The sequence below is a fragment of the Symsagittifera roscoffensis genome, chromosome 10 (genome assembly GCF_963678635.1).
Source record: "Symsagittifera roscoffensis chromosome 10, txSymRosc1.1, whole genome shotgun sequence".
NCBI lineage: Eukaryota > Metazoa > Xenacoelomorpha > Acoela > Convolutidae > Symsagittifera > Symsagittifera roscoffensis.
The window spans coordinates 12,575,018-12,592,033 of record NC_087071.1 but is presented as its reverse complement, the minus strand read 5'-3'; the positions used below and the strand labels follow the sequence as shown (position 1 = coordinate 12,592,033).

At 32.2% G+C, this 17,016-nt stretch overlaps 1 protein-coding gene across 1 annotated transcript in view; it reads left to right on the top strand.

The window, feature by feature from the left end:
• The first annotated feature begins 281 nt into the window (after positions 1 to 281).
• Positions 282 to 17,016, top strand: part of LOC134855505 (neuronal acetylcholine receptor subunit alpha-10-like) — a 127,624-nt gene continuing 110,889 nt past the window's right edge. Inside the window, exons 1-2 of the mRNA XM_063872045.1 lie at positions 282 to 1,095; positions 12,823 to 13,010. Coding sequence (XP_063728115.1) covers positions 1,032 to 1,095; positions 12,823 to 13,010 — 252 coding nt within the window. The 5' untranslated portion in view covers positions 282 to 1,031. The remainder of the gene's footprint in view (positions 1,096 to 12,822; positions 13,011 to 17,016) is intronic.

The window sequence follows — 17,016 nt, the reverse complement described above, 5'->3', positions numbered from 1 at the left end:
CTTTGGGCTTTTTAATTGTTGCAGATTTAAGTCAAAAATATATGCACAAGTTTTTTTGCAAGTAATTAAAATCAATCAACTTTGTTTTTATGATTTAGTCAAAATTTTGTATTCTAAAAAATGTCTAAATGATTTTTATTTGTTTTTGGCTACAAATTAGCTGAGAAACAAAAGCATAATGATGAGATCAAGTACCTGACAAGTAATAGGCATATGTTATGCATTTTGACGATTCTGTTTTATTCAATTTAAATGCAGAATATTTCTATCTACAATTTTAAACTCCAATTCTCAAAAATCCTGTATACCAATTTTGAACTCTATTCAGCCAATCGCAAAAATCGGACTGTTCTTTAATCAGACTAAGTTAATAAAATCTGGTATGAATTTGTTATAATCCCCCTCGGCGTAAAAACATTCGCTACTGATTTTCTTCTGCTTTCATTTTTATGCTATTTGAGTTATTCCTGGTTATTACTTGTTACCTGGTTTTAACTGGAGGGGAAGCTGTTTATTAATGCCAAGGTTAAATCACTTGGAAAACTTTATTGCGTCACAACTGGAAGAAAACATCCAGACTTGCATTAACTATGAGAAAATTTATTCAAAAAATTATCAGTTGAACGATAGAAAACAAATTGAAATGTCTATTTCCATATTATGAATTATTTGATTAGCTTTTCCTGCAAAATTTTGGCCCAAATTACGTTCTTGTTGTACTAGCCCGCCTCTGGGGAAAAACTGACAATTGAAAAAGTGATAAAGTTTTTGATTTAAGCGATCCATTGATACTTTGTTTTCGATTCACCTTGCATTTTTGCTTTTTTAATTAATTCAACATAAAGCTCAAATTCAACTTAGTTTTTATATCCCTTCAAATTAATCTATATTCATTTTCAAAGATGTTTGAAGTTTGTGACACTTTGAAATCAAATCATTTCGTGACAACTTAATATTAGAACTAAAGAATTGTATTTTTCTCGATTTCCATCAAAATTACCATAATTATCTCTTACTTATTTTTGTGCAAAATGTTCATAGTATTCCGAATTCAACTTATTCTACTTTATTTTGCCGCGACAACGATATCATCAAGTAAGTTTTTAAAGTGACAATAAAATTAATTTTAGCCAATCCTTTGAAAAATACCGACAAGTAAATTGTAATTATTATATGCTATACAGGTTAAAAAGTTGGTCAATTCACGTAAAATTTAAAATTTTCAGTTTCCTTTTGTTTTGAATTTGCCGTAAATGTTCTCTCGAAATTATAGTAGCTTCTCACGTTTCCTTGGTAATTTTTGTCACTCCAAAAACATTTTAGTAGTAAAAAAAATCTAAAAATCATTTGGAAACTTTCTTTTAATTCATCTGAAACGCAGGGAAAGTTGTGCCACTTAACTGTTAAGAGCACAATCATTTCCAAAAAGAACGTCATCTTTGCAATCAAAATCAGATGGCTAAATTTCTCTTCTAAGACTTTGACATCTTCACCTACCAGTGTTACTATTGTGTGAAGAAAATCAGAACCTCTACGGTTTTGCCATGATTTGAGTTATATTTGTCTAATATTATATCAAATTGATATATAATTAGAGAGGTCATGTAACATTTGATATATAATACTTGATATAATAAAACTCAAGCAAATCAGTCACATCATGACAAAGTTATGAGTTTCAGTTAAAGATTCTTCTTTCAATACGTTGTCAAATGTCTGCTCCCCTAATTGCAATTTCCTCTAGAAGATGATACCCACACTGAAAAAACTGAATTAAGATTGTCTGAAATAAATTCTGTTTACATTTTCGGTTGTTTTCAGCGGTTTCTTACTGTCGTAAAAAAATAACTCTTTGATGATTCACAATGAGACAATCCGGTCTAGAAAAGGAATTGAAAAACGAGCAAATCAAATGAAGTGAATGTATTTTGGTAATTCAACAAATTGGTCAGTAACAGAATAATAGTTTCAAGCCTCAAAATTCGTCGAACATTTTTTTCTAATTGGGTGATTTGTCTATGTTTTCCTTGCCTTACTATCTCTTGTAATTGCCTAACAAGATCAGTGTCTGGATCAGACCCGTCTCCTTGTCATCCACCCACTCTTTTTGCCTGAACAAAGCTTAATACGCTCAAAACACGAACAAAATCAATTTAAACGAGTTTTAAATTTCGGAAAACTTCAATATATAGTCCTAAAATTCCATTTCAAAACCGTTACTGTGACAGTAGTTTGAGGTGATTTGCTTACTGAAAACCATAATGGTTTCAACAATGAGAAATGCTAATTCAGGCAAAATTGTTCTATTTTTTTTTGTATAAAAAATAACCTTGTCTTTTTGCTAATTTTTGCAAAAAAAATTCATGAAAAAACAAAATGCTCAAAAGTTACAGATTAAAAAGCTCGCCTAAAAATGAGTGATTTTTAAATCTACCACTTTTTTTAGTTTACTCATATCAATTAGTAGAACAAAATTGGTATTCATTTCTTATGTAAGTTTTATGGAATAAGTACTAAGAAAAGACTAAAAAAGCCAGTCTGTTAACCTGCTTATTAAAATTTAAGCTGTCAAAACAGAATTATTTGAAGTGGAGAATTTCACTAAAATTTTCAGATCAATTTTAAACGAAATGAATTGAACTTATCTTTTTGAAAGTATTTCTCTAATATGTCTACCAAATTAATTGCAATCATTTTTCTCAAGACGAAATATAAGCGTACACAGTTTTTCTTTTTGACACTTTAAAGAAATTGTTAAAACTCCTTTTGACCGTTATAACTTGTCAAGAGTAAAACCAGCACGATTCCCACGTTTTCAAAATTAAATTTTTAATTCGAAATTTAAGAGTAAAAGATTTTTGCAATTGGCATTTTAGGTTTACTTTTTGATGCTTGATATACTCAGACAAAAAATGGAATTTCCAATAACACAGACAATTCCGAGCAACTTTTTTATAAAGAGCATTTTGTAAGTTAAATGAATTTGAAAATAGCTGTTAGGATTGCGTCATGAAAAAAATCATAACTCCAAAGACTAAGGTTTAGATGCAAAAAAAATTTTAGCAAAGTTTCTTGCAAATAAGGATATTTGCTAAATCATTTCTGAAAAAAAATTCGCCCAGGTTGATATTGCAATCGACTACTCCTTCGATAAAATCGACTACTCCTTCAGATTCAGTACAGTACCACACTTCTCTGATCGGAGAAAAAATCAGATTTAATTACCTTAGTAATTCAACAGTATTGACAACATTTTTGACGGTTTTTTTTGTAGGTTTTTCAAGGTTGTACCCAAGAAAAAATTGTGATCGTAGTTGCCCACATGCCATTTACAATGACAATGGGACCATGTGAATCAAAGCAAAGGATCGCTGTACTGAATTGTTGTTTGTATCAGCGGATTTTTCGACGTTGGAGCTCGATCAACGTTGGAGCTCGATAGAGAAAGTTTTCTTCTGAGAGTTCTACATTTTTTAGGTCACTTTAAACAGGAAAATTTCGTACTTTATGAAAACTTAGGCATAAAAATATTGTGCTATTTAACAGATCTCTGTTACAACACTTCATTTTAGGAAAATTTTTGCAAAAAAAAAACGAAAATTAAAAATGTTAATTTTTTTGAACGTATTATTTCTTAATCAAAACTGGCAATGGGATCATTCAGGTTTTCTCAATGATATAAGCAGACGTCTTCAATATTTTAGCAGAAAAGCAATCTTAGTTTTTTTCGAACTTATATACTAGTTTTATAACAATCATCTTTTTGACACCTTTTTCATAGTTGGTTGTGATTCAAACTTCAGAAATTTTTTCTTGATTTTTCCTTGAGGTACAAAAAGTAGACACAAAATGTGATTTACAATTTACTTTACAACTTCTTCTCAATCTCAGCAAGCGTCTCTTTTTATTGCTAGCAGTTCTATGATTGCAGCAAGTCTCGTTCTTAGCTCTTCAAATGTAACATTAAGAGGTTTTATGAATATTGTTTTTCAATTTTAACCCCTGTAATAATTGGCTATTAAGACTAGCTGGAAATTTCTTGTTTTAAACAAAACCTAAAGAAAACTCTTATAAAATAATCGAAGTCCGGAGTATATTATACAGATTGAAACAGTACTTTTCAAAGACTTTTAAGAGAAAACATTAGAGCACAGAAAATGATCACGCCAAAAATAACAAAAAATCAAATTGAATAGCAAAACAAGTACACAATTTTTTTTTGACATTTTTGAAACTTTTGGAGAGCATATTTTGCTCATTACTGATTAAATTTTTAAAAATTCAGTCCCCGTTTTTACTTGAGCATCGATGCAGTAAAACCAATTTAGACAGTGGTCATGTTTTAGATAAATTTGATCAAGCTTGTTCGAAAGAACCTAAAGATATTGAAGAATGTCAATATTATCTGATCCCACTTTCCAACGGCTGTTTTTATAATCTCCCTTGGTGAATCCTAAATTCCCTCAAAAGGAGGAGTTTTCCTAAAAATGTTTTTTTTCTTAGGGGCATTGCTATATTTGTTAGACCCCCCAGAACAAAAACCCTAAGAAGAAAATATCAGTTTGTTAGTTTTTTTTGCCAAAGCATTCCCTCGAAATCATTTTTGCTTGGGGCTTGTCTAGTGCAGTATTTGTTAAACCCTAAACCCTCTAAACTATAAAGCCCTAAACAAAAATTATCAATATATTGTTTTTTTAACGGAGGCGTTTTCTAGGAGTCATTTTTTACTCCAGGCTGTATTTCTTTTTGTTTGCGTCTTTAATTCGAAAACCCAGAAATTAAAAGGTCGAATAGTTAGTTTTTGTGTCTAGTGTTAAGCCAAACTTTAACAAGACTGCTCGTATCAGGGCGAAGCCCTGAATGTTCCGACTGCCTTTTAAGGTTTAATGAGCAGCAGTAATACATAAAAAAATTAAATGAAATAAAATAAAATGAAAATTTTTTTTTTCTAAAATTTGAAATTTTTTATGAAAATCATCCCCCCACACGCCATATAAAGTACAAAAAGATAGATTTCGTTCCTTGTAACAAATCAATTATGGCAAATAAGCTTCGTTCAACCAATTTGGAACGATTTATAAGACGGATTAAATCTCCGCTTACGCGTTAACAGCGCGAATTATATTGCGCGTTAATTGACCCAAATTGGTCAAAATGGCCAAAATGGAAATCTTTAAACCCTCATAACTTTACGAAAAATGATCACAGGTGAAATATCTTTTCAAATTTAAGCTCAAGACAACAATGACTTTTGAATGATATAAAAAAATTCCGTCAAAAATGGCTAGTTAAAAAGTCGAAATTTGTCTGAAGAAAAAAAAAACCCACCCCGAGCACAAATATTTCGTTACTTTCGTATCGAAAGTCGGAACAATAACTGCTTCGGTAGAATAGCAGCTTGATATCCTTGCCATTTTATAGCAACTATTTATATACACAATTAACAAGACTGCTCGTATCAGGGCGAAGCCCTGAATGTTCCGACTGCCCTTTAAGGTTTATGGAGCAGTAATAACATTAAAAAATTCAATGAAATAAAACAAAATGAAAAAAAAATTTTCTAAAATTTAAATTTTTTTATGAAAATCATCCCCCCCACACGCCATATAAACTACAAAAGGATAAAATTCGCTCCTTGTAACAAATCAATTATGGCAAGTAAGCTTCGTTCAACCAATTTGGAACGATTTATCAGACGGATTAAATCTCCGCTTACGCGTTAATAGCTCGAACTATATTGCGCGTTAATTGTCCCAAATTGGTCAGAATGGCCAAAATGGCAATCTTTAAACCCTCATAAATTTACGAAAAATGATCACAGGTGAAATATCTTTTCAAATTTAAGCTCAGGACAACAATGACTTTTGAATGATATAAAAAAAATCTGTCAAAAATGGCTAGTTAAAAAGTCGAAATTTGTCTGAAGAAAAAAAAAACCCACCCCGAGCACAAATATTTCGTTACTTTCGTATCGAAAGTCGGAACAATAACTGCTTCGGTAGAATAGCAGCTTGATATCCTTGCCATTTTATAGCAACTATTTATATACACAATTAACAAGACTGCTCGTATCAGGGCGAAGCCCTGAATGTTCCGACTGCCCTTTAAGGTTTATGGAGCAGTAATAACATTAAAAAATTCAATGAAATAAAACAAAATGAAAAAAATTTCTTCTAAAATTTAAATTTTTTTATGAAAATCATCCCCCCCCACACGCCATATAAACTACAAAAGGATAAAATTCGCTCCTTGTAACAAATCAATTATGGCAAATAAGCTTCGTTCAACCAATTTGGAACGATTTATCAGACGGATTAAATCTCCGCTTACGCGTTAATAGCGCGAACTATATTGCGCGTTAATTGTCCCAAATTGGTCAGAATGGCCAAAATGGCAATCTTTAAACCCTCATAAATTTACGAAAAATGATCACAGGTGAAATATCTTTTCAAATTTAAGCTCAGGACAACAATGACTTTTGAATGATATAAAAAAATTCTGTCAAAAATGGCTAGTTAAAAAGTCGAAATTTGTCTGAAGAAAAAAAAACCCACCCCGAGCACAAATATTTCGTTACTTTCGTATCGAAAGTCGGAACAATAACTGCTTCGGTAGAATAGCAGCTTGATATCCTTGCCATTTTATAGCAACTATTTATATACACAATTAACAAGACTGCTCGTATCAGGGCGAAGCCCTGAATGTTCCGACTGCCCTTTAAGGTTTATGGAGCAGTAATAACATTAAAAAATTCAATGAAATAAAACAAAATGAAAAAAAAATTTTCTAAAATTTAAATTTTTTTATGAAAATCATCCCCCCCACACGCCATATAAACTACAAAAGGATAAAATTCGCTCCATGTAACAAATCAATTATGGCAAATAAGCTTCGTTCAACCAATTTGGAACGATTTATCAGACGGATTAAATCTCCGCTTACGCGTTAATAGCGCGAACTATATTGCGCGTTAATTGTCCCAAATTGGTCAGAATGGCCAAAATGGCAATCTTTAAACCCTCATAAATTTACGAAAAATGATCACAGGTGAAATATCTTTTCAAATTTAAGCTCAGGACAACAATGACTTTTGAATGATATAAAAAAATTCTGTCAAAAATGGCTAGTTAAAAAGTCGAAATTTGTCTGAAGAAAAAAAAAACCCACCCCGAGCACAAATATTTCGTTACTTTCGTATCGAAAGTCGGAACAATAACTGCTTCGGTAGAATAGCAGCTTGATATCCTTGCCATTTTATAGCAACTATTTATATACACAATTAACAAGACTGCTCGTATCAGGGCGAAGCCCTGAATGTTCCGACTGCCCTTTAAGGTTTATGGAGCAGTAATAACATTAAAAAATTCAATGAAATAAAACAAAATGAAAAAAAATTTTTCTAAAATTTAAATTTTTTTATGAAAATCATCCCCCCCACACGCCATATAAAGTACAAAAGGATAAATTTCGCTCCTTGTAACAAATCAATTATGGCAAATAAGCTTCGTTCAACCAATTTGGTACGATTTATAAGACGGATTAAATCTCCGCTTACGCGTTAATAGCGCGAACTATATTGCGCGTTAATTGTCCCAAATTGGTCAAAATGGCCAAAATGGCAATCTTTAAACCCTCATAAATTTACGAAAAATGATCACAGGTGAAATATATTTTCAAATTTAAGCTCAGGACAACAATGACTTTTGAATGATATAAAAAAATTCCGTCAAAAATGGCTAGTTAAAAAGTCGAAATTTGTCTGAAGAAAAAAAAACCCACCCCGAGCACAAATATTTCGTTACTTTCGTATCGAAAGTCGGAACAATAACTGCTTCGGTAGAATAGCAGCTTGATATCCTTGCCATTTTATAGCAACTATTTATATACACAATTAACAAGACTGCTCGTATCAGGGCGAAGCCCTGAATGTTCCGACTGCCCTTTAAGGTTTATGGAGCAGTAATAACATTAAAAAATTCAATGAAATAAAACAAAATGAAAAAAAAAATTTCTAAAATTTAAATTTTTTTATGAAAATCATCCCCCCCACACGCCATATAAACTACAAAAGGATAAAATTCGCTCCTTGTAACAAATCAATTATGGCAAATAAGCTTCGTTCAACCAATTTGGAACGATTTATCAGACGGATTAAATCTCCGCTTACGCGTTAATAGCGCGAACTATATTGCGCGTTAATTGTCCCAAATTGGTCAGAATGGCCAAAATGGCAATCTTTAAACCCTCATAAATTTACGAAAAATGATCACAGGTGAAATATCTTTTCAAATTTAAGCTCAGGACAACAATGACTTTTGAATGATATAAAAAAATTCTGTCAAAAATGGCTAGTTAAAAAGTCGAAATTTGTCTGAAGAAAAAAAAAACCCACCCCGAGCACAAATATTTCGTTACTTTCGTATCGAAAGTCGGAACAATAACTGCTTCGGTAGAATAGCAGCTTGATATCCTTGCCATTTTATAGCAACCATTTATATACACAATTAACAAGACTGCTCGTATCAGGGCGAAGCCCTGAATGTTCCGACTGCCCTTTAAGGTTTATGGAGCAGTAATAACATTAAAAAATTCAATGAAATAAAACAAAATGAAAAAAAAATTTCTAAAATTTAAATTTTTTTATGAAAATCATCCCCCCCCCACACGCCATATAAAGTACAAAAGGATAAATTTCGCTCCTTGTAACAAATCAATTATGGCAAATAAGCTTCGTTCAACCAATTTGGTACGATTTATAAGACGGATTAAATCTCCGCTTACGCGTTAATAGCGCGAACTATATTGCGCGTTAATTGTCCCAAATTGGTCAAAATGGCCAAAATGGCAATCTTTAAACCCTCATAAATTTACGAAAAATGATCACAGGTGAAATATATTTTCAAATTTAAGCTCAGGACAACAATGACTTTTGAATGATATAAAAAAATTCCGTCAAAAATGGCTAGTTAAAAAGTCGAAATTTGTCTGAAGAAAAAAAAACCCACCCCGAGCACAAATATTTCGTTACTTTCGTATCGAAAGTCGGAACAATAACTGCTTCGGTAGAATAGCAGCTTGATATCCTTGCCATTTTATAGCAACTATTTATATACACAATTAACAAGACTGCTCGTATCAAGGCGAAGCGCTGAATGTTCCGACTGCCCTTTAAGGTTTATGGAGCAGTAATAACCTTTAAAAATTCAATGAAATAAAACAAAATGAAAAAAAAATTTTCTAAAATTTAAATTTTTTTTTGAAAATCATCCCCCCCACACGCCATATAAAGTACAAAAGGATAAATTTCGCTCCTTGTAACAAATCAATTATGGCAAATAAGCTTCGTTCAACCAATTTGGAATGATTTCTAAGACGGATTAACTCTCCGCTTACGCGTTATTAGCGCGAAATCTATCGCGCGTTAATTGTCCCAAATTGACCAAAATGGCAATCTTTAAACCCCCGTAACTTTACGAAAAATGATCACAAGTGAAATATCTTTTCAAATTTGAGCTCAAGACAACAATAGCTTTCGAATGATATATTAAAAAAATCCGTCAAAATGGCTAGTTAAAAAGTCGAAATTTGTCTGAAGAAAAAAAAACCCACCCCGAGCACAAATATTCCGTTACTTTCCTATCGAAAGTCGGAACAATAACTGCTTCGGTAGAATAGCAGCTTGATATCCTTGCCTTTTTATAGCAACTGTTTATATACACAATTAACAAGACTGCTCGTATCAGGGCGAAGCCCTGAATGTTCCGACTGCCCTTTAAGGTTTATGGAGCAGTAATAACATTAAAAAATTCAATGAAATAAAACAAAATGAAAAAAATTTTTTCTAAAATTTAAAATTTTTTATGAAAATCATCCCCCCCCACACGCCATATAAAGTACAAAAGGATAAATTTCGCTCCTTGTAACAAACCAATTATGGCAAACAAGCTTCTTTTAACCAATTTGGAACGATTTCTAAGACGGATTAACTCACCGCTTACGCGTTATTAGCGCGAAATGTATGGCGCGTTAATTGTCCCAAATTGACCAAAATGGCAATCTTTAAACCCCCGTAACTTTACAAAAAATGATCACAAGTGAAATATCTTTTCAAATTTGAGCTCAAGACAACAATAGCTTTCGAATGATATATTAAAAAAATCCGTCAAAAATGGCTAGTTAAAAAGTCGAAATTTGTCTGAAGAAATTAAAATCCACCCCGAGCACAAATATTCCGTTACTTTTGTATCGAAAGTCGGAACAATAACTGCTTCGGTAGAATAGCAGCTTGATATCCTTGCCATTTTATAGCAACTATTTATATACACAATTAACAAGACTGCTCGTAACAGGGCGAAGCCCTGAATGTTCCGACTGCCCTTTAAGGTTTATGGAGCAGTAATAACATTAAAAAATTCAATGAAATAAATCAAAATGAAAAATTTTTTTTCTAAAATTTCAAATTTTTTATGAAAATCATCCCCCCCACACGCCATATAAAGTACAAAAGGATAAATTTCGCTCCTTGTAACAAACCAATTATGGCAAACAAGCTTCTTTTAATCAATTTGGAACGATTTCTAAGACGGATTAACTCTCCGCTTACGCGTTATTAGCGCGAAATGTATCGCGCGTTAATTGTATCGCGCGTTAATTGTCCCAAATTGACCAAAATGGCAATCTTTAAACCCCCGTAACTTTACGAAAAATGATCACAAGTGAAATATCTTTTCAAATTTGAGCTCAAGACAACAATAGCTTTCGAATGATATATTAAAAAAATCCGTCAAAAATGGCTAGTTAAAAAGTCGAAATTTGTCTGAAGAAAATAAAATCCACCCCGAGCACAAATATTCCGTTACTTTTGTATCGAAAGTCGGAACAATAACTGCTTCGGTAGAATAGCAGCTTGATATCCTTGCCATTTTATAGCAACTATTTATATACACAATTAACAAGACTGCTCGTAACAGGGCGAAGCCCTGAATGTTCCGACTGCCCTTTAAGGTTTATGGAGCAGTAATAACATTGAAAAATTCAATGAAATAAATCAAAATGAAAAATTTTTTTTCTAAAATTTCAAATTTTTTATGAAAATCATCCCCCCCCACACGCCATATAAAGTACAAAAGGATAAATTTCGCTCCTTGTAACAAACCAATTATGGCAAACAAGCTTCTTTTAATCAATTTGGAACGATTTCTAAGACGGATTAACTCTCCGCTTACGCGTTATTAGCGCTAAATATATCGCGCGTTAATTGTCCCAAATTGACCAAAATGGCAATCTTTAAACCCCCGTAACTTTACGAAAAATGATCACAAGTGAAATATCTTTTCAAATTTGAGCTCAAGACAACAATAGTTTTCGAATGATATAAAAAAAAATCCGTCAAAAATGGCTAGTTAAAAAGTTGAAATTTGTCTGAAGAAAAAAAAACCCACCCCGAGCACAATTATTCCGTTACTTTCGTATCGAAAGTCGGAACAATAACTGCTTCGGTAGAATAGCAGCTTGATATCCTTGCCATTTTATAGCAACTATTTATATACACAATTAACAAGACTGCTCGCATCAGGGCGAAGCCCTGAATGTTCCGACTTCCCTTTAAGGTTTATGGAGCAGTAATAACATTAAAAAATTCAATGAAATAAAACAAAATGAAAAAAATTTTTTCTAAAAATTAAAATTTTTTATGAAAATCATCCCCCCCACACGCCATATAAAGTACAAAAGGATAAATTTCGCTCCTTGTAACAAACCAATTATGGCAAACAAGCTTCTTTCAACCAATTTGGAACGATTTATAAGACGGATTAACTCTCCGCTTACGCGTTAATAGCGCGAAATATATCGCGCGTTGATTGTCCCAAATTGGCCAAAATGGCAATCTTTAAAACCCAGTAACTTTAAGAAAATTGATCACAGGTGAAATATCTTTTCAAATTTGAGCTCAGGACAAAAATACCTTTCGAATGATATAAAAAAATTCCGTCAAAAATGGCTAGTTAAAAAGTCGAAATTTGTCTGAAGAAAAAAAAAACCCACCCCGAGCACAAATATTCCGTTACTTTCGTATCGAAAGTCGGAACAATAACTAGTTCAGATCCAATTTAAGCAGACGTGATTGAGCAATGTGTAAATGTGAATGACCTGAACAAAATTTTCTTAAATTGTCAAATATAATACAATTTAGGATCCAATTCTCCAAAAAGAAGGAAATTTTCGTAAAATTAAATATATTTTTGAGCTTGTTGTTTTTTTGTTCAAAAAATTTAAACATGTCAAAGGAATCTCGTTATTGTAGAGAAGCTCAGGAACTCGTCTTTTTTACAAAATATTTGGAGTGTGTTTTCAAAAATTTGACTTTTTTGAAGGCTCTTTTGTCATGATTCGTATATGGTTAATGCAATAGCTTTCATCACGAAAAGTTTTTGGGTCAATTGTTCGAAATTAGAATTATCGATTGCTCTAGAGTAGATAAAGTAATAGTGTAACTTTCCCAGACACTTGAGTAGAGGGAGAGGGGGTGGATGGTCCGATACCGTCTCCCCGGTCGCTCCCCCCCCCCCCCCCCCCATATGCAAAAGCTTACCACTGGTTTTCGAATTAATTCCACAAAAAGCTAAAATATCCTTCATATTAAAATTAACCATTAAATTATAAATGAAAAACAGTATTTTAGTATCAATCAGGTCACGAATTTACGACCAAAGTCATTTTGTATATTTTTCATAAAATGACAATTTTAACTATCAGGTTTTAATTAAATGTCTATTTTTTACATCAATAATTACGATTATTGTATTTTGTTCTCTGTTCCAGGCATCAACCCAGTGCCGGAGAGCTACGGCGAGATCCTGCCCCTTCCCAAGACAGCAGTGACTAATGCCAGTTTCTACCTGGAACATAAACTACTCAACGGGTACAGCAGAAGGGCAATTCCGAATCAGAACCAGTCGCAGCCATTTGTGATTAACACTGATATTACATTATATCAGCTACTCGAGTTGGTAAGGAACAAAATTTTTTTTCAACAAAATCATCACTACTGTTATTGTAATTCATACTGTAATTACACAGTATCAACTCAAATTGGTAAATAAAAACTGGTAAATTTTTTTGTTATCTTACACGTAAATAAATCATAATAACGTGAACTATATACAATTCAGCCAAAAATTCTACACTGAAACAATTTATCAAATTGGTGAGAAAAAATACTCATATTTCATTAGTTTTAAAAATACCTATTTATAAATTATGTAGCATAACTATTTATAAATTGAGCCATAGGTGATTCATAATGTGATTACATGGGATCATCTGCTCGAATTGTTAACAAAAGCTAAATCTGTAAAGATTTTAAATATCATTTCACGTAAACTATTAACATTTTGAACTCAATGCAATCCATATTGACACTAAAGCTATATCAGCTAAATAATTGATAAAAACAAATTTTAAAACTTTGTTAAGTTTAAACTTATGCATAACCATTTATAATTTGAACCAAATGTGATTCATAGTGTAATTACACTAAATCAGCTGTTTGAATTGGTGAAAATAACCTAAACTGGATTTTTAAATCTTTACTATTATTCAAAACGTTTGCTGTTTTATAATTTGAAATCCAAATGATCCATGCTGAAATTTCACTGTTTCAACTACTCGAATTAAAAATAAAAAACGAAGCTCAATTTTTATTTTCTCCAACCTTTAAACGGTATAATGGAACATGGAACCCTTGTTTTTTGTAAATTTGAATATATGTGATTCATAACGAATTTATAATGTATCAAGTAATCAAGTTGATTAATAAAAAAATATATTCAAGTTTTTTTTGTTTAATGTAACTATTATGAATAATTTTTTATCATCAGCAAAAGACTGATAGTTTTTGTTGCGAACTCTATGTGTTTATATCACTGACAAAAAACTGTATCAGCCAGCTCTTCAAACTAGTTCATATTTTTTGTTTCATTTGTGTTCAGCTTTTTATTTTTGTCTTTTGCAAGAGTTAATGAATTTTTTGTCCAAAATCAGTGAGTGAAAAATTTAAGTTATCTCACCACATAGAAACAAAAAATTAAATTTCTGTTTTCACCCAAACAATCCGTGTGGTTTTTGTTTTTTTTTTTCAGTGATTTTCCTCCTGTCACAAATCTGAAGTTGTGCATAAGAAGATTTCCGACAAAAAAATGATTTTTATAACCTATCTCTCCGTCTAATGCAAAACATGGGGTTTTGGTGCATGTGTAATCGTCGCGAGTTTTTATCTACCGGGACGAAAACTTTTGACTGGGTACATAATGGGGTGGATGTTAGTTAACAAATTTTTTTCTTCGAGTTTTTTGTAGATTAGTAGAAAATTTTCGTTAACAGTAAAACTTCGTAGACCAGTAAAAAATGCTCGACATGCTTAGTTTCATACAAGCATTCTCCTTGTTTCGAATTCTCTGGTTATGCAGCTCAGCCCCGAAACTGGCTGAAATAAATTTTTAAAATGTTGCTTTTCCACTTGTACTATTTGTGATTCAAACTGGCCTTATAATTTATAATCTACTCAAATTCACTACTAATTTTTTTTTGCTTTTTTTGCTATCTTTAGCCATATCAACTTTCAATTTTAGTTGACAATTTTGAAATCAGCAGAAAACTGAAAACTAACTGAGTTATTGTGATTCACGGTAATTCATTCAGAAGTTCCATTGCATCAGTAAGTCATATTTAGTAATTTTTCCTATTTTCAAAAGAAGCTAGCACAAATTGTGCTAATAATCAGAAAAGGAAGCTAGTAATAGAAAAAAAAGTATCCGAAGCGGTGATAACTGTTAACAGTCAAAGGTGAATGATTTTTTGTTAATCAGTCATAATTAACTAATTTTTGCAAACCAGCGGCTTAGTTTTGGAACATTTCGGCTCACTTCATCAAACTGTTCTAACCAAAATTGCTCTTTTCCAAGCGTTTGTTTTTTTTTCGCTTTCCATTTAAAACTTTTGTTTCTTAGGGAAACATTGAGACAATAGTTAACTCAAAAAGACTGTTTTATACAGCAATTTTACCAGTCAGGAGAATCAGTCAGGAGAATTGATTAATCATTTTTATCACTTTCATTTCAAGCAAAAGCTTCACCTTTGTTGTTCGTGTTCATTAGTTTCTTAGACAAACAGATCGAAGTAGAATTGAAAGAAAAAAAATCCGATGTAGCTTACGTCATTCAGCCTACTGTATTTTCATTCCATGTCATATATTCATGCCATGCAATTACGACAGTTCAACCCTATTTCAAATTAGTTCTTGCTTTTTCCATGATGTAGATCCATAACGAACAAGAATAATCATATTTGGGCAACGCCCTGAATGTTTCGACTTCCTACCGACTGCTCACCGTATGTTTCAACTTTCAAATTCGAGCACATATCAGTGCTCGACCGAAAAAGAATAGTCGAGACAGGGGTTTAGGTTGAGCATAAATTCGAAACGGAACCCGAGTACGGTCAAAACATTTTTCGAGCACGGCCGAGCACGGTCAAAGCATACTTTGAGCACGGTCGAAATATGCAGATTGTCACGCGGTAATTGGAGTCAAAAAGAAATTTTTCTTTCAAATATCAACATACATGTTATGGAAAGTTTTCGAACCACATTGCAAAACATTATTCCAAAAGATGGAAAAGAAAGCTCAAAATACATTTAAGTTGCAAATAACTCAATTCTACGAAGCATTTAAGTTGCAAATAGGTTTTTTCATTCTACTAGAAAAGCATCAAAAGATTTCACCCGAAAAGTATAAATTATAACGTATAAATTTGGATAACTGATGTTGTTTGAAAGTCGAAACACACTCGAAAATATCTTGCTTAAGTTGAGCACGGTCGATCACTTTTTTGTCGGTCGAGCTTGGTCGAAACATATCTTGCTTGGGTCGAGCACGGTCGAGTACATGTGCTTCGGTCGAGCACGGTCAAAAAAACGAATGTTGTTGGAGTGAGGTCGAAAAACACCGAACTTTGTTGAAGTGATCGAAAAATACCAATTTTTGGGCGAGATGGTCGGAACATAAAATAAGCAGCTCGACTCGGACAATAACGTCTACGAAAAGGTTTCACTTTTTTCAATGATGATCAAACTTTTTTCAATGATGATCAAACAAAAAGAAATAATTAGGACAAATAGCCCACCGTAATTCACTATGGACTGTTTTGTTAACGTGATTTTTTTTGCCGCTTACGCGTTAATGGAAAAAAAAATTGCGCGTTAACTGTCGCTAACTGGCCAAATTAGCTATTTTTGAATCTCCATAAAACCCTTACAAATTATCACAGGTTAATTTTTTTTATTTGAGCCAAAAATATAAATATATATCTTTCAGATTCTATAAAAACTCACTAAAAAAGCCTAATTTAATATCGAAAAACTACCCAAAAATGCTCCCGGAAACAAATATTCCGTCACTTTTTTCGAAAGACGGAAAAACAAGATTGATTTTCATTGAAGGCAAAGCCCTGAATGTTCAGATTGACGTGTAAATGGTCTCAAATAACTTGGCAAAGAAATTTTTGGCAAATTATAAGTTTTTAATTTTTTGTTTTTCAACGCAAGCAACACAAATAAACTGGTAAGTGTTAAGCATTGAGTCATTAGGGAAAAAACCAAATAGTTTGCCTCAATTCAATTCGGAGAATTTTGGAGTGCGATATAATACTGAACTACAATAAAGACCTCAATTGATCTTCTAATATCAATGAAAAATCTTCAAAGCGCGCCAACATTTTTCAGAACATTACCAAAGAGCAAACCACTAAATTTTACCAAGACATATTGCACGTAAAATATAATTTTTATAAATTTGATTTTTTAGTGTGAATAATTTAATTAGGATATAAATTGTTTTCCAGAACCATTATTTCGATCGGATTATATGGTCTGAATAAAGAAGCCACCGCGGATTCTATATTGAGGATGACTCTTAAAATGAATACCAGACCATAGGAAATTTTTGATACAACTAACTA